This window comes from Alosa sapidissima, chromosome 9 (genome assembly GCF_018492685.1).
Source record: "Alosa sapidissima isolate fAloSap1 chromosome 9, fAloSap1.pri, whole genome shotgun sequence".
NCBI lineage: Eukaryota > Metazoa > Chordata > Actinopteri > Clupeiformes > Clupeidae > Alosa > Alosa sapidissima.
In genome coordinates this window covers 28,017,397-28,037,115 of record NC_055965.1, presented here as the reverse complement: position 1 = coordinate 28,037,115, position 19,719 = coordinate 28,017,397, and the positions used below count along the sequence as shown (strand labels likewise).

At 46.1% G+C, this 19,719-nt stretch overlaps 2 protein-coding genes and 1 long non-coding RNA gene across 8 annotated transcripts in view; all 3 read right to left on the bottom strand.

Annotated features, from left to right (window-relative positions):
- Positions 1-39: 39 nt before the first annotated feature.
- LOC121719434 (KH-type splicing regulatory protein) lies at positions 40-15,095 on the bottom strand. 6 transcript variants are annotated; one of them, XM_042105065.1, is made up of 18 exons: positions 14,784-15,095; positions 13,518-13,620; positions 12,455-12,532; positions 12,125-12,161; positions 10,516-10,580; positions 10,052-10,181; positions 8,938-8,967; positions 6,963-7,140; positions 6,448-6,546; positions 6,104-6,208; positions 5,485-5,587; positions 4,997-5,151; positions 3,612-3,929; positions 3,245-3,354; positions 2,857-2,945; positions 1,441-1,644; positions 513-682; positions 40-241 (listed from the first exon to the last, which is right to left on the bottom strand). In XM_042105065.1, exons 1-18 carry the CDS (start codon positions 14,886-14,888, stop codon positions 233-235), a joined length of 2,088 nt encoding a protein of 695 aa, XP_041960999.1. In that variant the 5' UTR covers positions 14,889-15,095; the 3' UTR covers positions 40-232. The 6 variants fall into 6 exon arrangements, with proteins under 6 accessions (XP_041960999.1, XP_041961002.1, XP_041961000.1 ...); XM_042105068.1 differs by having other exon boundaries at positions 5,030-5,151; positions 14,784-15,094; XM_042105066.1 differs by having other exon boundaries at positions 6,110-6,208; positions 14,784-15,094.
- A 1,403-nt stretch (positions 15,096-16,498) lies between these two features.
- On the bottom strand, positions 16,499-18,357 carry LOC121719708. The gene is made up of 2 exons (XR_006034321.1): positions 17,562-18,357; positions 16,499-16,910 (listed from the first exon to the last, which is right to left on the bottom strand). It is a non-coding gene; the product is annotated as an uncharacterized LOC121719708 (long non-coding RNA).
- Positions 18,358-18,911: 554 nt separating this feature from the next.
- Positions 18,912-19,719, bottom strand: part of LOC121718510 (calcium-binding mitochondrial carrier protein SCaMC-1-like) — a 15,870-nt gene continuing 15,062 nt past the window's right edge. Inside the window, exon 3 of the mRNA XM_042103521.1 lies at positions 18,912-19,066. Coding sequence (XP_041959455.1) covers positions 18,912-19,066 — 155 coding nt within the window. The remainder of the gene's footprint in view (positions 19,067-19,719) is intronic.

The following is a 19,719-nucleotide window of genomic DNA, read 5'->3' as shown; positions in this document are numbered from 1 at the left end:
AGGGTGGTTGGAGATTGAGGGTCTGTTAAAAAAAAAAAAAAAAAAAAAAAAAAAAAAAAGAAAGAATGTGGAGGAGGATTTTCTTTCCCTCAGACATAAAAGGAGTAAAGCAAAACTAAACTGCTTGGCTCCAGGTTCTGGGCAGGGGGATGAAGATGCTGGAGGGAGAAGGGCAAAGTCCGAGGGGAGGAGGAGGAAGGTGGTGATGTTCGCCGAACAGGGAGACAGGGCTTCACTGGGCCTGCAGAAGAAGAAGGGAGAGGGAGGTAAAGAGAAGAGAGAGAAACAGTGGCATATTGTGTGTGGCTGACAAAAAGCTTGTGTGTGTAGTCTACAAGGGTGTGTGTGTATGGCTGACAAAAAGCGTGTGTGTTCGTAGTCTACAAGGGTGGGTGTGTGTGTGGCTGACAAAAAGCATATGTGTGTGTGTGTGTGTGTGTGTAGTCTACAAGGGTGTGTGCGCGCGTGTGTGCGTGCTTGTGTGTGTGTGTGCGTAGTCTACAATAGTCTACCTGTTGTCCCTGCTGTGGAGCAGCCGGTTGGCTCTGTCCAGTCTGTCCATAGTAGGCGGCCTGCTGCCTGTAGTACTCGGCCCAGGCGGCGCTGTAGTCCTGCTGGCCTGCTGCTGCTGTAGCCGCTGGAGCCGCCGCTGCCGCAGGAGCTGCTGGAGTTCCTGCCTGAGCTGCAGGGGGAGAGATAATAATAAGTAAAATATTATAATACATTGCCATATTTGCATTTAGCCTGTATATCAAGTATCCTGCCAAATGTAGGCCAATTTATTTATTTGTGAATCCATCTATAGCTAAACCAAATATGCCCATGGTGACCTATCTGACTGCATACTGCCTAATACTACTACTAAAACAGTCCATTTTCTCTTCCACAAAACCCAACATGGGGGGGGGGGGGGGGGGGGGGGGGGGGGTTGGGGGTCCTCCCCCAGAATTTTTTTAATTTGTTTGATGTGATTTCCTGTATTCTGGTGCATTTTGGGGATGGCCAATACTAACTTCAATCAGATTCATAGCCTACATCCTGATTTGATGATATTGAGGCAATGATTCCATGCAAAGGCTTGGGCTTCAGGGCCCCCTGACCCCTTGGGCCCCTGGGCTTGGGCCCGGTAGGCCCGTGCAGTAATCCATCCCTGGTTGCCAACCCTTGTTGGTAGCAATTGTTTTTGTGTACAAATCTTGGAGCCTAGGCTGCCTACAGAGACACATTTTTTGTTTGGGCCTTTTTTTTTGGGCCTGAAATCACTGATACAACCTTTAACTTTTGTGGCAGTGCTACCAACAGACAGATAAAGAAAGGTCCCCTGTCTGCTGAACGAAAAGGAAGAGAGCAAGAAGGTGGAAAGGAGCAAAGGTTGGGGGGGAAAAAAGACGACACAGCTGGCAATATTAAAGACGAACACTCGAGCACGCGTTTCCTTACCCATCTTCTTATAGTACTCCTCCCAGGCCTTGGTGTAGTCCGGCTGGCCCCCGGCCGCCTGGGCCTGCTGGTTCTGATCCGCAGGAGGCTGAGCAGCTGCAGGGGCGGCTGGGTTCTGACCAGGCATGGCACCACCTTGTGGCTGCTGGTAGTACTGCGCATAGTAGGCAGCCCAGGCTGCACTGTGGTCTGCTGCTGCTTTACCTTAGGGGCAGAGATGAAAGGGGGGGGGGGAGAAATAAACACAAATAGATAAACACAAATAGATAAACAGTCAACAAAATAACCAGTAGAGGGGAAATGGAAGAGGATCAAATGACCGTGAATGTGCTGATGGAGCTTGATGACCAGCTGGTTGAGAAACCCATTCCGTCTAAAGGTCAAAACCAGGCAGACTAGGTTACGATGCTTGCTCACTTCGTTGCCTTATGTTGCCCCTTGCTGTGTGCATACTGAAACTTATTTTTCGCTGTGCAAAGTTAAGACCGTCAGGTACGGCTGTGCATACAAATAATTTACGATACTCGAATAGCTATTCTGAGGGCGCATTAACAAGAGCACAAGGTAGATAGAGTCTGGTCTTTCCACTTAGTGTGGTTCACATTGTGTTGCTAAACACTCGTTGCTACAGTCCTTCATTAGACTCAATTCAGGTCTCCCTTTTAATTACCGTTTCCTTGCATTGTGTAGGCTATAGTCTCAAACAAATTGGATAAACAGAACAAAGAAAACGGGAAAATGACTCAGACTCTTGCCGTCACAATAAACAGTGGATCTAACTTAATTAACAGTGACGTGGTAGAAGAACCTCTACCGTTTAGCATGACTTCTATGCTATGCTATCGTGGTAGCACAATTTCCACAATTCTGTGTGTTTTAGAATAACCAAATAGGCATATCAATATTTGAATACTATATCCCAAATGGTTGACCGATTGTTCGACTATACATGCACACCCCTATTGATCAACTAGAACGTAGGCTACATTCTGCTGCTAGTGAGATGTGTGCAGAGGAGGGGATAGAATAAATAAAGTGTGCTATTGTAGATCTGGGGAGTTCAACTGATGGTGACCCATGGACGACTGTTAAGGAAAGAGTCTGCCATTTTGGAATAGAGCAGTGATTCCCAAAGTGCAGCCGTTATTACTGCATGATAATGGACCAATTGCAATGCCGCCAGCAGGGGGCAGCAGACCACAATTCAACATGCAGTATGTTAGTTAGGATCAAGTGTAGATGCATGTGCTGACTATATATATCCAACTTGGATCCCACACAAACTCTTTGCATGTGCATGCACACTGGGATCATGTGAGAGTTTTCCCACTTACTAGGCTGTGTGTGTGTGTGTGTGTGTTGACTTACTGGGCTGTGTGTGTGTGTGTGTGTGTGTGTGTGTGTGTGTTGACTTACTGGGATCGTGTGGGGCGGGTGGCTGCCATGGCTGGTAGGTGTTGCCCCAGCCTTGAGGAGCATATTGGGGACCTCCAGGGGGCCCTCCACTACAGAGGGAAGGAGAGGGAGAAATTGGTGAAGTTAAATTACACTGATATCAGTACACACGCACACACAAAAATGATAGACTCATCTAACATACTACTGCCCAATTATAATGGCTCATTGCTATACTGCCCCCAATTGAACAAGAACAGTTGTATTAGTATACTTCAACATCAGTAGTAATCAAACAAGTGTAAAATTGCCTGAAAGCTGGCAGCTCAACAGCTCAAAGTGTTTGTGTGAGAGTGAATGTGTGTGCTGGAGTATACGTGTGTGTGTGTGTGTGTGTGTGTGTACTTACTGTGGGGGTCCCCCGGGTGGGCCTGGGTTGTATGGGTTTGGGTTGTAGGGGCCCATAGGCCCGGCAGGGCCCGGACCACCAGGACCAGGTCCAACAGGACACAGAGGACCCTGTCAGGAGCAGAACCACGAGAGAGAAAACATATTAGACCCCGCAGGAAACAGCAGTAACCCCACTGGACCACATTAGACCACGTTTATCTCGCTCCTCCCATCTGTCCATCTTCATCTCTAAGACTATCTCCTCCTCTTTAAATGACCCCCCTCCACTCACCCCCCCATGATCATCTACTGCCCTCCTCACTCACCCCCCCATGATCATCTACTGCCCCCCGACCCCAGTCCATCTCCCTCCCTCCCTCCCTCACCTCGATCTTGTCCTCGATGAGCTGCTTGGCGTGGTCGATCTGCTGCGGAGAGCCGCGGATGACAAACAGCTTGAAGTTGGGGTCGCCGTTGGGTGGCGGCTGGCGTGAGATCTCCACGAAGGCGCCCGTCTGCTGGTTGATGGCCTTCACGTTCTCGCCTCCGCGCCCGATGACGAGGCCGCACTTGTGCGCCGGGATGGAGAAGGTCATCTCGCCGCCACCAGCACCGGGGGGACCGCCCCAGCCGCCGGGGGGACCGCCGCGCCCCCGCCCACGGCCACCAGGGGGCATACCGGTGCCTGGGGGACCAGGGGGGCCCTGCGGTAGTTAAGAGGGTTGAAGGTTAAAAGCTGCAACAACGTAACGAAGAAACAATACAAGTCTCATAAGTGTGTGTTATCGTGTGTGTGGAGTTCCCAGCACACACACACAGACACAGCATACACGTAAAGGACCGCACGCACCCCAAACGTTTACTCCGTCTCCCAGAGCGCTGAGCTGCTAAATGCCATTTCACTACATGTTTCACAAAATTTCTATGTATGGTCACAAATAAAATCCTTGTATCCTGACAAACACTCTACAAGCTTGATTTATGCTTCTGTGTCGACCCCGAGCAGTGGCAACAGCGTTGCCTCGACAGTGCCATGAACCTTTCAGTTCTGAGTCTCCGTAGACTGCCATGTTGGAATATAAATGTTATTTGCTTAGATTTGGTAAAAGTTAAAGAAATACACAGTAATCCATTAACTGGGTTATTAGGTTAACCAGGAAAAAAAAAAAAAAAAAAAAAGTCTGAGGATATCTGCGAGGTGTTTGCCAGACAGTTACGTTCACGTGCAAACTTCCCACAACTGCCCAGAAAGTACTGCATGCTGGCAAAGGGCTGATTTTAAAACGTTGCTAACAAATAGACGCTGTACAATCGGATAAGGCTGTCATTGCAAATAAACTCAAGACATATTTTGGTTACAAAGCCCACAACAGGTTATTTGAAACAGCAGGCCATCAACACAGGGCAAGTTTACCAATCACAGTCCTTGCAGTCTGAGTCACCGACAGGAAGTCACAAATTTTATCGAGGTGCGTGTCGGGCGACTGCACAGGGCCGGAGGGGGTACACGGCGACTTGGAGACTCTGGGCGGCTGAACCGTCAGATTCGACCCAGAAGCATAATTCAGCCTTAAATCTGTCTTAATCTAAATCTGGGGCGGTGGTAGCGCAATGGTTAAGGAGCTGGGATTGCCACCTGCTAGGCTTGTGCCCTTGAGCAAGGCACAAGGTAGTCCCTTGTAACAGAACTGATATATGCATGTCACTTTGGAAGAAAAGTGTCTGCTAAATGTAAATGCAAAATGTCAGGCACACACAGACATTCTCTTACCCAGTCTCCCTCCTCACTCCCACCCTCTCTTACCCCGCCTCCCTCCTCGCGGGCGCGGATGCTCTGCAGCAGGTCGTTGATGATGCTGGCGGCGTGCTCGCAGCGGTCAGGAGGACCCATGATGTGGGCGATCTTATCAGGACCGCTGCTGTCGTCTGCGGGGGGGTGGTGTGTGGAGGGGGGGGGGGGGGGAAGAGAGAGAGAGAGAGAGAGAGAGAGAGAGAGAGAGAGAGAGAGAGAGAGAGAGAGAGAGAGAGAGAGAGAGAGAGAGAGAGAGAGAGAGAGAGAGAGAGAGAGAGAGAGGAGAGAGAGAGAGAGAGAGAGAGAGAGAGAGAGAGAGACTTAGTATCTTAAGTTAAGGCAATTATTATTCTCTTTTCTCTAGCAATACATAAACAATTTGACTGACTATATAAATCAAACCAACCAATTTGTTCCATAAACACAATAATGCTGATGTAGGATACCACAGCACTGGGCCGTCTTACCTGGCTTAAACTGTATCCTGACTCCAGCGTCATTCTGAATCTTCTTGATCATTTCACCGCTTCGGCCAATCACAACACCCACAGAGTGGCGGGGAACTGGAATCTGTCCAATCACAGCAGAGCACAAAGTCAACCTTTCCATGGCATTTATGTGCCAGTTCTAGCTAACACACAACAGCAGCACTGATGCATACAAAAGTAAGACTACCTGGACGTAAAAAAATAACTACAGTGGCTACACAAACCACTCTTGAAAACGTCATTATTAGGTTTTAACTTACTACAGATTTAAAATTAAAATTAACCAGTAACTGCTTGTGGCAGATCTCATGCATAGCCTTGACTTTTTTTTTTTTTTTTTTTAAAGGGTCCAGTCTTTCATACTAGTGAAAGGCATCACTTGCAAGTCGCTTGGCTGCTTGGTTAATGACTGGTGATTTGTGAACTTAAGTTGGTGAATTAAGACTCATTTTGATCATGGACCAAGCGATTGACACACCCACACCAAGCGATCGACACACACACCCACAGGCAGGCAGGCAGACACACACACACCAAGCGATTGACACACACACAGGTAGGCAGATATATTTCACATTTATCAGGATTCAAGACTCACACACACCTCCAGCCCTCCTCCCATGCGAGAACCGTACTCGCCGCGGTTCTCAAAGCCTGGGTTGTCTCTCTCCCTCAGGATCTCCTGGACCATCTCACGCGCTTGCTGCAGAGAGGGAGATTTAAAAACACACGCTCACACAATTACTACTTGCTACATGAAATCATTCCATTTAATGTCTTTCAGTAGCCTATCCGCCAAATGAATACATGTAAATGGACACATAAGCAGGAGTTGGGGACTTTCGTTAAAATAAAGCTTAAAAGGTGAGCGGTAGGAGTGGGCCTTGTGGTCGAAGACTCAAAGGTGTGGGGTGTGGGGTGATGGGGAGGATAGAGTTATACCTGCACTTTGTAGGGGTCTCCGATGATGCGCAGTGGCTTGTCCATGTTGGGACCCTGGGACGCATCCTGGATCAGAATCATCTTCACACCTGCACGCTCCTACAACAGACACACACACAGACAAAGTATAACATTTATTAATTTAGCAGCTTTAGATGCTTTTATCCAAAGCACCTTACATATATCAACAGTAACTCAAGGGCACCACAGTGGAAGCTGGGACTTGAGCCCACAACTTTTCAGGCTTGCCCAGCTCCTTAGCTACTGCATGCTAGCCCAGCTCTTTAGCCACTGCATGCTAGCTCAGCTCCTTAGTAGCCACTGCATGCTAGCCCAGCTCCTTAGCCAATGCAACACACACACACACACACACACGCTGTTTGATGGTCTCTGTTACTCCCCCCTACACACACACGCAGCTGTTTGATGGTCTGTTACTCTCTTCCACACACACACCTGCAGCTGCTTGATGGTCTGTTACTCTCTCCCCCTCGCGCACACACACACACACACACCTGCAGCTGCTTGATGGTCTCTCCTCCCTTGCCGATGATGAGTCCAGCCTTGCCAGCGGGGATGATCATCTCCTGCATGTGACCGCCCTGACCCCCCTGACCCCCGTTCTCATGGAACGCTGTGGGAGGGGTGCCACGCCCCCGCGACACAATCTCGTCCAATAGCATCTTCGCTTTCCTGCAGACAGAGTGAAAGAAGAGAGAAATATGTCCAAGGGGAATTAAAAAAACAAAAGCAAACAACTGTTCAGTAATCCAGAGAGCCAAGGCTCAACATACCAAATCGCTCCATGCTTTGTGTATTTAATTTAAACAAAAAAAAAAAAAAAAAAAAAAACATTAAAAAAATAAATAAAATCACTTCATGTCCTTTACACCGAAGATACATTCAAGGAAATCGACATCCTGATAGGCAGGAACGGAAAAACTACTAGGGCTGAAACTTTGGCAGATCAATCGATTATGAAACTAATCGTTTAATCAGTAGTTGTTATTTCTATAGTGTCAGAAAGTCCTTGCCAAAGCCCAAGACGTCATCAAATGTTTAATTTTGTCCACACACACACACACACAAGACATCTTGCACTTCCTGCTTTAAGACAGTTACCTGAAAAGGTTCATGCCTAAGATGGAATCGGAGAATTTTGCTATTTTTACCCTTAATTACATTAATTGATCAATCGATCAGCATCCAGTCTTGAGGCAAATAAATAAATAATTCAAGTGACACTTTAACTTGGATAATTAAGCATTCAATAAACACTATGTAGGAAGTATCCCTTTTCTCAACTTATACTGGGTCGCCAAATTAGCGATAAGTGGGTACCAAATGAGTCCAAAATAGGAAAAAAAGGATCATGATACCGACGGCTGATATTTTAAGGTAGAAGACAGGTACAGTAATTTCCTGTGTATTAGCCGCTATTTTGTACAAGTCACAGGAAAGTCTTTTATGCAAGTTAAAAGAAACAAAACCATATGAATACCATATTAACTGGCCCCATGTATTAACCTCATAGCTGAAGAAATTTTGCAAAATCAATATACAAGCCACGGGTAATAGTTGGGAAATTGCGGTAAAGTCTAAGATATCTACATGGTGTTGCTCTAAGCCTGACGGTGCTATTTTAATGTAAAACAATGTTGTGTTGCTTTATGCCTGTTGTTCTTAGGCAAGATAACTACACTGTGTTGCTCTAAGCCTGAGCTGAGAGCGGTACAGTGTTAAATAACGGCACCGTGTTGCTTTAACCCTGTTATTTTAGGGTAAAATGACTACATAGTGTTATTTTTAAAGTGCAGTCAGTGATCGTACACGCCCATAACATTTTTTGTCACATTCAGCAATCACCACTAGCTGGCCATACCATTTCTCTAGACAGCCCAGGCTCCAAAAACTGGAAACAAAGTGTGTGCAAAAACAAAACCCTACATGGAATTTTTCTGTGAATGCTGAAGAGGGGGGTGAACTACCTCTGGCATGTTTTGTTTGAACCTTAATAAAAATTGGATTATACATTGTTTTGGACAAAAGCATCTGGTAATAAATATAAAACAAACACAAACATACAACTTCCTACGCAATTCGCTGACTGCACCATTAATGTAAAATACCTACAGAGCGCTACTTTAAGCCTTTCATTTTTTACATAATGTAATTTTATTTCAAGAGAAAATATTTACATAGTGTTGCTTTAAGGCTGTTACTCTAAAGTAAAATATCTACATACGACTTGCTTTAAGCCTGTTATTTTCAACATAATGTTACTTTAAGCCTCATATTTTCTACATAGTACTGCTTTAAGCCTGGTATTTTTCTACATAGTCTTTCTTTAAGCCTAGTATTTTTTACATAGTGTTGCTTTCAGCCTGATATAGTGTTTCTTTAAGCCTGATATATAGTGTTGCTTTAAGCCTGATATTTTCTACATAGTGTTGCTTTAAGCCTGGGCTGAGAGGGGTAAAGTGCACTAACTTCTCCACGTGCTCCAGGACCATGGGAGGCCTGCTCACAGTGGAGGAGTGTCAACCATAAGGAAACAAAAGAGCAAAACATTACTAGGCTTACACTGCATGGCACCATATACACACACACACTTACTTACACTGCATGGCACCATATACATATACTTACTGGATGCACTGGGGAGAAGATTGAGTGTGTGTGTGTCAGTGATGGTACTAAACACACACTTACTGCACATGGATTAGAGTGTGTGTGTGTGTACTTGTACTTGTGTGTACGTGTGTGTGTGTGGTGTGTGACGTGAATGAGCGTGTAAGCAAGTTAGTGGATCTCACGCCTACTGAATTCGTTGAGGAAATGCATGGTTTGAAAGGTTTACATGAACATTATCTGTGCGTGCATGTGGGTACCTTACTGGGTGCACTCAGGAGATGCGGTGATAACCAGATGCGGTGATAACCAGGTGTGTGTGTGTGTGTGTGTGTACACTCCACACTCGGGGGTGTCCGGTGATTTGTCTGTACCACTGTGTGTCTATCTGTCTCACGTGTGAGAGACTCACTGGGGCCGGTTGCACCAACTCTACTTTGCTACGCCTGGTCCTAACTGTTAAGTTGATCTTTGTTAAGACCAGTCTTTGGAATTCAACTTAAGTCGGTTGCACCAACTGAACTTATGCCTAAGCTTAACTACGGCCCGTCTTAGCGAAGCACGCCCATGTGGATGCCTATGGAACATTGACAACCACCATTAACTTGTCTGTTGCAAAAATTAGCGACCACCCCCCCCCCCCCACCCCCTTCGGCGGAAACAGCGGTAAAAGTGACTGTGACGAACGTGTGACATGTAACGCTTGAAAGTTGCACCATATCTTACTAAATAAATAAAAATTAAATAAATAAAGTTCACAAAATTAAGTCCTTCTTGGTATTGTCTTGATATGGAATAAGCAACAGAGTCCAGATAAGACTAGTGTGACAGTGTGAGTGACTCACTGGATGCACTCTGGAAACCCAGTGATAGACACACGTGTGTGTGTGTTTGACTCACTGGATTCACTCTGGAGACCCAGTGACAGACACGTACATGTGTGTACGTGTGTGTGTGTGTGTGTTTGACTCACTGGATGCACTCTGGAGACCCAGTGATGGAGACGCTGCGGTCGGGCATGCCTCCGCTGTCGGGGGCTATCTGGACCTTACAGCCCGAATCCTGCTGGATCTTGTTGATCTGCTCTCCTCCTCGACCAATGACTGAACAGAACACAGAAGAAAGCCAATCAGATCACTGCATCAGGAACAACGATGACTACCAAGTGAAGGGGTGTGTGTGAGACACTGATGATAGTAATTTTTAATATCAGACAAAATGAACACCAACTTCCACAGCAACCATTTACTTTCTATATTTACTTTGTAATACACTCGACCAAAATATTTGTTTCAGTTGTTGCTTTAAAAGTAAAAATGAGTATGTAACTATGTGCAGGTTAGAGTGTGTGTGGCCAACCAGCTTAGTGTGTGTACTTGCACGAGTTAAGTGCAGGACTGGCAGCGTGTGTGTGTGCGTTCATGGAGGGGTACTCACTAAGGCCCACCATTCCGTCAGGCACTTTGTAATCCTCTGTCATTTGTGAGGGACGAGAAACATTGCTGCAGGGGGGGGGGGGTGGGGGGGGGGGGGAGAGAGCATGTTAGTTAAAGGCCCCTTGGAACCCTTATAGAACATTCTAAGGCTACAGCATTAAGATCTGAACTCTCTCAACACCAACATTGGGAGAAGCACAACTATTGATTTATTGAGTTTGACATTGCATTAATCTAATCATCAGTCTACACCTATGTCCTCAATGAGAGATATTCTGCTCCTAACAGACACTTGGCTTAAAGGTTGTATCAGCGATAGCGGGGATGTGTCACTTTTGCTGATGTTCAAACAAAACAGAGCTAGCTCGCTGATACAACCTTTAAAGCAAGGACAATTTCTATGTCTGAAGACATTGGAAACAGTTTGAAGCTGCTTTATATAATGATACAGGTTACAAATCTTGGTCCACGCTTGAATTCAGGCATGGAATTAGTGCCTGCCTGAGAACTGGGATAGTTCAAAGACGCAGTTGATAACGCAAATGTCACGCATATTTTTAAAATGCCTTCTCATAGGTCTGGTGTGGTCCTGCGTCTGCGTCCCGCACACGCGGCGCTTGCCGAGAATCGACTCATCAACGCGGCATGCAGGAGGTGCCGTGTACCTCCCAACAATTGTAATCGCGCATCAATGTCGTACGTCTTCAAAGTGCACAAATGTGCACGAAAGGAGCGCACCACCTCCTTCAGTCCAAGCGGACGATGCGCCTCCATCAGAAACTCACGACTGGGCACTCGTCCTATTACTGGCTGAGTAGATCAAATTTGTTCAAAGATCATTGAGCTACCTGTAGCACACCTCTTCCAGGAAGCCCACAACAAGAGCATGCTCAGGCTGGCCAGATATATTTCCAACACCTCACATGTTCTACACAGAGAATTTCAGCTACTGCCATCAAACAGGCGCTTTAGAGTTCCTTCTTTCAATTGCAACAGGCTAGGATACTCTTTTATACATCAATCAATCAACAAGCAACATTAAGATCTAGTGCAATATGTATTCATGGATGCAATGTCCAAGTGTTGAATGTTTGGATGTATTGATGTAGCCTATTGATGTAGCCTGTTTGTAATATATGTATGCTTTGTCTTCAGTCATGTTTTATACCGTCATATGTGGCTAAGTTTCATGTTTGTCTGTTGATGCTACTATTTGTCTTACATGTATGTATCGTTTCTGTCCCATCCTTAAATGAGCTGCCCAGGGATGCAAAAAGAATTTCAGCACAACTGACAAATATAGTTGTATCGTATTACAAAAACACATTTCGGTACGCTAGCACTCGCCCCTGCGTCCTATTACAAAAACACCTTACATAGCCAAGTGCATTCGCCTCCACGTAGCAAGCATGGACTATGAATCCGTTCGGTGAGCTCATGAGCAACTGGGAAACGTCCTGCCTTTTGAGTGGCAATGTCACTTGGCCTATAAATCAGTTCTAAGCCTCGTGCAACAGTCACCCGTGGAGAGGGTCTTGTGTGGCGGGGTGGATGTGGCCCATATACGGTTGCAGTGCGGGTGAGTGAGGGTACAGGAGCAGGAGACTTACCTCTGCTGGGACAGGGCAGCCAGCTGCGCACCCATGGCTACAGGACGAAGGGGAAACAAGGAAGAGGTCAGCAACAAGCACATTACGCGTCAGCAAGAAACAGACACACACGTGTCAGAAACAAACACACACACACATTATGAATCAGCAACAAACACACACACAATAAAGTGTCAGCAGCAAACACACACATTATGCGTCAGCAACAAACACACACACATTATGATGCCATCAATAGGTGTAGATGAAAGTTTGTGTGTGTGTGTGTGTGTGTGTGTGTGTGTGTGTGTGTAAGAGGGGGGCTCAAACACCCAATGCGTGTTTCCATACATGCTTGTGCGGCCCATTCGGGGATCGCGCTGGAGTCTCTGTCGCTCTGGGTGGCCATCTTCTTACTCTCCGGCTCATCTGATGAGAGAACACTGAGGATGAGCATCACCACCACCACCGTTTTACATAAACACACACACGCCTGAAACTGAGGATGAAAATCACCACCACTTTACGGACACAGATGCCTGAAACTTAAGGATGAGCATCACACACACACGCCTGAAACTGAGGATGAGCATCACCACCACTTTACACGCGCGCACGCACACACACACACAGTGACGCCAGAGTTAACGGACGTCGTCTCCTGTGCATAAAAAAGGCAACACGCTCCATGTCAACAGTGATGAGGCGTGTGTAGAGCAGGCTTTATGCTCCATGTCAACACAACAGTAATAGTTAGTTCATTAGTTTAGTTTATAGTTACTAGAAATTATATGAACTCTGCAGGCAGCGTTTCTGCTCGTAACAATTGTTTTACGGCGGTCCGTCGCTATCAGACTATAGTCACGATCGACTCAACCAAGCAAATTATCTTTATCCAACCTCGTTGCCCCGATGAGTTACCAGGTTAGGCACATTACGGATCTCTTGGGCACAGCCAGCAGGGCCACGGAGCCCTCTGCCTATAGAGAATAGGCCGGCAGGAAGGGGGAGCACGTGCCTGTCTTATGGGCTCAGGCCAGCAGCCCAGTGCATCTGCGGTCGCATGGGGTAGGGTGCATGTAGCATGACTCAGAAGGAATTGCTGTCCAATGAAAATGTGCGTGCGTGCACACCGTTCCATCATGGGTAGCTTTACATGACTATATTCAAGAACTGTACTGCAGATTCAAAGAGGGGGAAGTGTGATATTCTCAGTAAGTGCTAGCTTTCAATTTTAAGCTTGTCATCACTATCTGCTGAGTGTGCTTTCACTTTCTAAGTGTGCGTGCATGTGGTATGTGTGTGTTGATTCACGACACTGGCTGTTGATAAGTGTGAGCATAGGCAGACATGTTTAAGCCCATCTATGTGCGTGAGTATGTGTGTGTGAGTATGTGTGTGAGTGCGTGCGTACCTGCGTCTTCCAGAGAGCGTTTCTGGGCAGCGAATGGGTAACTCTCGGCTCCTCCGTTGTTTGTCATCGGAGGTCCAGCATCTCCTCCGATTTTGGCTGCAATCTGGAGACAAAGCAATGCAATGAACACCTAACTCACTTTCTCGCTAGGGGGTTTCAGACTTTTCCAGTGGTTACTCACGCTATAGAAAGACTTAACAGTGAATTGGATTTCAATATGGCGGCAAGACTTTATCAATTACTTCAGGTCAGGCAAAGCAAGCAGGACAACGTAAGCTTTTCTGAACTAGGGTAGACGGCACTGCGTTGGCTATCGTTTACAATTTGGAGCAGTGAGCGTTACACAACAAGACCGGTCTTCACATGGGTTTATAAGAGGAGGCTAAACTAGACAAGACTTGAGGCCGCTCTGCTTTTCTCTAAAGCTAATGTTAACGGTAGGCTGCCAAACTGTTTTGTTTAAACCTGAAACAAGATAGCAAAACCGATTGCAGTAAAATACACCGAGACATTAAGTCCAAAAGTCTAAGGTCTGATATGTTTAAACCACCCATTTGATGGCATCATATTATTCATACACGTCCAACAGATGTGTAGATTACATTTACAAACATCTATAGACGTTAGCATCCCCCATAATCAATTGTCATATGAACATTCACCCTTACTAACTAGATCAAATGTTTAAGTAACCAAAACAAACCCCAGACCGCTAATGTTACCCGACCTGACCTCTCGTTTGCTCCAAAGAAACGCTACTCTTAGCCATGCGTTAATATTAGCCATCAGGCTAGTTAGCAACACACCACGCCATAAACTAGGCCATGGACTATGGGGCAGACCGCAGTCAACTCGTCATTAATAGCACATGTCAAAAATTACCGAACACACCCCATCCTATGTTTAGACTGAGACATGCGTGGCTTAGCAAGTAATTGTTCGCTGTGCTAACGAAAGCGCTACATTCATATGGCATGGCCACGCAGGCTAGGTAGCCCGTAGCTAGCCTACATCGCGTGGCTAGCCGAGACAATGCTTGAAGAAACAGCTGCACACATATGACGTTGATTGGCTAAATTAACCTTCAAATTGCCCAACTGAATTGCAGCCAATATTCTCCCAGTATTATATGCGTTGATTACAAACTTCCAGGATCCTAACAATTACCAACACGGTGCCGGTCCCATTGATTCGAGCTAATGTTACGACCTCATCGGTTAGCCAAAGGGGTCCATTCACACGAGCGCTCCGCAGTTCTTGCCATACCTGCCGAGCTCGCTGAACCGCGTCCGCAAAAGCATCTTTCTTGAGTCCACCTGCTCCGAGGGCTGCACCGGCACCCGGTGGCGGTACCGCGTTGAACTCCGACATGTTGTGATCTTCGGGGGGCTAACAGTGAAGGGGTAAAACAGGAGGTTTAGGCCGGGTACAGATGCGCAGAAGCGGGAAGATGGTCAGACGACTGCGGGGAGGTAAAAGGAAATTACGATTGTAACGGAAAGGCGGGTTGTATTGTTACGCAGGGCCAATAGGACTTTACCTTTCTACAATTTGTTGAAACAACTAATCAGACACGTCAGAACTATACAGCAAACACCAATCAGCTCAAAAAAGACGGTTTTAAAGGCGGGGTGATAAACCAATAGATGAGCGAAAGGAGGCGTTTTAATTGACAATTTAGCCAATGGCATTGCTCGTCTGCTGGACACTAGGCCATCGGTTGTTTTCTTTGATCGACGTGTGCTTTATCCAGTAAGAATGTCTAGGCCTACGGGAACAGTATCTTCGTTTGACAACGACCTGCGACGTAATCTTTCTTTTTCAATTTTTCTAAATTTACTCCTGAAGACAGGCTTCGTGGGTTCACAATGGTTTCAAAGATACATCCAGTGTTTTAATATTGTGTAATCACGGTGACTGTACACTTAATAGAAACTGTGTTGTAAGCTGAAATGTTTGTAGGCTACATTTTAAGTAATTCCAGGTTAAAACCACAACGGGCTCCCCCTTCAGACAAAGTTAGGAATAACACTATTTTCCCGCCACTATGTGAGTGGTTCAAGTGCAAGGCCCTTGGCCTAGAGCAGGGGTGGGCAAACTTTTTGGCTCAAAGGCCACATTGGGTTTTGAAAATTGGCCGGCGGGCCGCACAACAACCCCCCCCCCCCCCCCCCCCACGACACACGCATAAAAAAATAAAAAAAATTATAGCCTATAATTTAGTATGAAAAGTATTTGTTTTAAAATACTGCTAATTTGTTTTAAAAATACTGCACAGTTTATGCTGTTTAACAAATGTATAAATTGTGCACTGTCGCTTTAATTCACGTTTATTTCTCAATGATCTTCTGCTTGCTCCGCTATGGCTAGTGCTGTACCTACGGCTGGGCCCTCTCACAGTTTTTAAATGGTCAGTAGTGGGAACTACTGTTGCCTTCATGATTTTCTTTTAAAACTTTCTTATAAGAAGGACATATCAATTTTCAACAATCACAAGCCAGCTGGAACCTGCGGCTCTCTCTCCCTCTCGTGAGTGCAGAAGCGTTCCCAATTAAATGGATTGCATAATGTTCACGTTAGATCTTCTGCAAAGGAGATAACTAAGAGTTAACTTAGTTTAACATGATGTTATCTCTATTTAACATGATGTTTTGACATTGACATTGTAAACGTTATCTAAGGAGACTTAAAAGCAGTTTGCAGTAAAGCTAACCAACGTCGTCTCTATCGCAGGAAAAAAATAGCGAGCAGCCTGATAACTAAATGAAATGCTCGGCGGGCCGGATGAAAGTGCTTGGCGGGCCGCAGTTTGCCCACCCCTGGCCTAGAGACAGGATAGGCTGTCAAATGGTCAAACCCAGTGTCAAACCAAACTGCAAGCTGATGTTTACGTCTCCAGTAGCCTACCTTTGAAACCAAACACTATATTTAAAAAAATAATTACATTTGATCCCCAAGCCATTACAGTGAAGTTCTTGAGCTCACAAAGATATATATTTTTTATTGTCCCCAAAACATATTATTCTCAGCTCATTCTTAAACATGCATTCATGCATCACATACAGTGTAGGCTACTTTAGATGAGTCAAAACACACACACATTAATGCATTCAGTCCTCCATCCCCACCTCATATTTTGTATCAAGTAAGATCAGGTCAGGTGGTATCATGGTATATAACTACAAAATTGAAACAACTTCAGCCTGTGTTCAAAAATATTTGTAACTGAGAAGGCCTATGTCTGTTATTTGTCCAAACAAATGTAAATTGTCCAGAAATCACACATTGAATGAAAACAACCATCTTTGTATTTGTCAGATGAATTTGGTCTCCTCTTCCATGGCATCCCAATTTGGAGTGTCTCTTCTTCCCGGTCGAGTCCAGATCACGTTCCTTTGGACAGGCAGCACCGTTTAGACATCATCATCTTACATCATTACCTCACATTGGTTACCATAGTTACCATACATACAGGCTCAGGCCAGGCCAGTTTGAGGAGTCAATAAGCCCACACACCATAAGAGAAGCCAATGTGTGCAGATCACACACACACACACACACACACACACTATATGCAGATTGTCTATTGAAGTATTTGAGTTGAACATTGGGGGGTTGATCCCCCCACATCATGCTCGATAACAGTTTCATATGATAGTTGGGGAGGTTGCAGTGGCCGGTTTCGATTATTGGGGTTCATGGCATGCTGTTACATCCTTTAACATACCATTTGTTTTATCAAGTTGCCTGAACATCACCGTAACTTTACAGACATGCCCAAAACACACACACACACACACACACACACACGCACACACGCGCACACTCACACACACACAAAATGAGCATTTTAACACCATATGTCACCCCAACACAAGTCATATGCATTAAGTTACAGTCAGAAATTAGCTCATGCCACACACACACACACACACACACACACACACACACACACATACACACTTTCTCTCTTTCTTAGATCCCCACTCCAAGACACACACAAGCATCCAGTAGCACTTAGTGACTTAGTGTCTTTCTATTTACCTATTCAGTGAGTCTGAATATCAGCCCCTGTTGACCATAAACAAACAAAACAGAAAAAATAAACACAAATAAACAGAAACAAACACAGATTGTCTGCATTTTTTGCTTGTGGTAAATGACCTGCGTGCTTTCTGTCATATCAGCTTTGATTGTATAGAATAAAATGAAAATAACAGTAAGTTCTGCAGTAGGATCCATGAAACTATGGCAGGTCCAATGGACTTGAAATATGGCAGGTTCAGTAGACATATAGGCTACAGCTCAACAAGGACCATATGTTGCATAATCATTTGCTCTTTAAAAAGCCCTGTTTGATCATACACAAAACATACACACAGAGAGCATACCATACACACACACACACACACAGAGAAAGTGTGTGTGTGTTTAAGGGGTTGGAATGTAACAGTCCACAGTCCTTTGGGTTTCTTGCCCCCCCCTCCCCCTTTTAAAAAAAAATCCCAGCAGTGACCTATTTCAAGATGGTCACACGCACCGGTTTCCTATGCTGGTGGGAGATGTGATCGGTCAGTGTGGATGCTTCCTAGTTGTCCGTTTGCGCCGTCCATATAGGACACATTGTTTGTTATGGTTCTTTATGGCCTGCATCTCTTCCTTGGCCTTTACCGAGTCTAGCGTTCTGTGGAGGACGGGGTGTACCGAGAGTATAAATAGACGGTCTGAAAGACGAGAGCCTCTTTTTCTTTTTTCATCTGATCCTATTCTGTGCTCCTCGCTATCTCTTTAGGTGGCACTCTTTCTGGCACTCTTTCTCTCCGTCCCTCCCTCCCTGTCTTTCTCTCCGTCCCTCCCTCCCTCTCTTTCTCTCCGTCCCTCCCTCCCTGTCTTTCTCTCCGTCCCTCTCTCCCTGTCTTTATTTCTGTCTCTTCCCTTCTCTCAACCCTGTCCCTGTCATTCAACATTTACACTCACTCACTATCTCCATCTCTCTCTCCCTGCCTGCACTCCTCTCTCCTTCCTTCCTTCCTTCCTTCTCACCCTCTCTCTATCCTGTCCTCCACCACCAGAGACATGACACTCACTCTGTCCCTGTCATTCACATTTACACTCTCTCTCTTTCTCTCTCTTTCTCTCTCTCCCTGCCAGCACTCCTCTCTCCTTCTTCCTTCCTGCTCTCCTCTCTCTCTCGCTCTCCTCCTTTCCTCCACCACCCATAGACATGAACACTCACTCTTTCTCTCTCTCTCTCTCTCTCTCTCTCTCTCTCTCTCTCTCCCCCACCAACACTCCTCTCTCCTCCTCCCCTCCCTCTCTCCTTCTCTTCCTCCTCTCTCCTCCTCCCTCCCTCTCTCCTGCTGTGCTCAGGTGCGCACCACCCCCAGTACTTTCTCATGTTCTCGTAGACCACGTAGGAGATGCTGACGCTGGGATGACCTTGAGGAAGTTGGGGGCGATGCCGCGGTACAGCCCCATCGGCCCTCCTCCGTCACGATGGTGCGGAACAGGGCGAACATGGAGAGCTGCGGAGCGCCCCTTCATGGAGGCTGCAGGAGAGGGGGATGGAGGGAGGGAGGGAGGGAGAGAGAGAGAGAGAGAGAGAGAGAGAGAGAGAGAGGGAGGGATGGAGGGAGAGAGAGAGAGAGAGAGAGAGAGAGAGAGAGGAAGAGGGAGGGAGAGAGGAGGAGGAAGGGAGAGGGGGGGATGGAGGAAGGGATAGGGGGAGGAGACAGAGGGAGAGAGGGAAGGAGAGGGGGAGGGACAAAGAGATGGAGGAGGGTAATAAAGGGAGATAAGGAGAAAGAGGGGGGAATGGGGGGCAGAAAGAGAAAGAAAGACATTTGCAAGAGGAATGGGGAGACAGAGGGAGGTGAAGAGAGAGACAGAAAAACAAAGGAAGCAGAAGGGAGAGATAGATAGTGTGATAGATAGAGGAAAAGAGGGAGAGGAAGTGAGAGAAGACAGAGGGAGAGAGATAGTGAAGGAAGGTAAGAGTAAGGGAAAGAAAAAGAGAAGAGCAGAAGAAAGTTGAGGAGGACAGAGAAAGAGCAAGGAAGAGAGAGAAAGAGCAAGGAAGAGAGAGAAAGAGAAAGAGCAAGGAAGAGAGAGAAAGAGAAAGAGCAAGGAAGAGAGAGAAAGTGAAAGAGCAATGAAGAGAGAGAAGTGAAAGAGCAATGAAGAGAGAGAAAGTGAAAGAGCA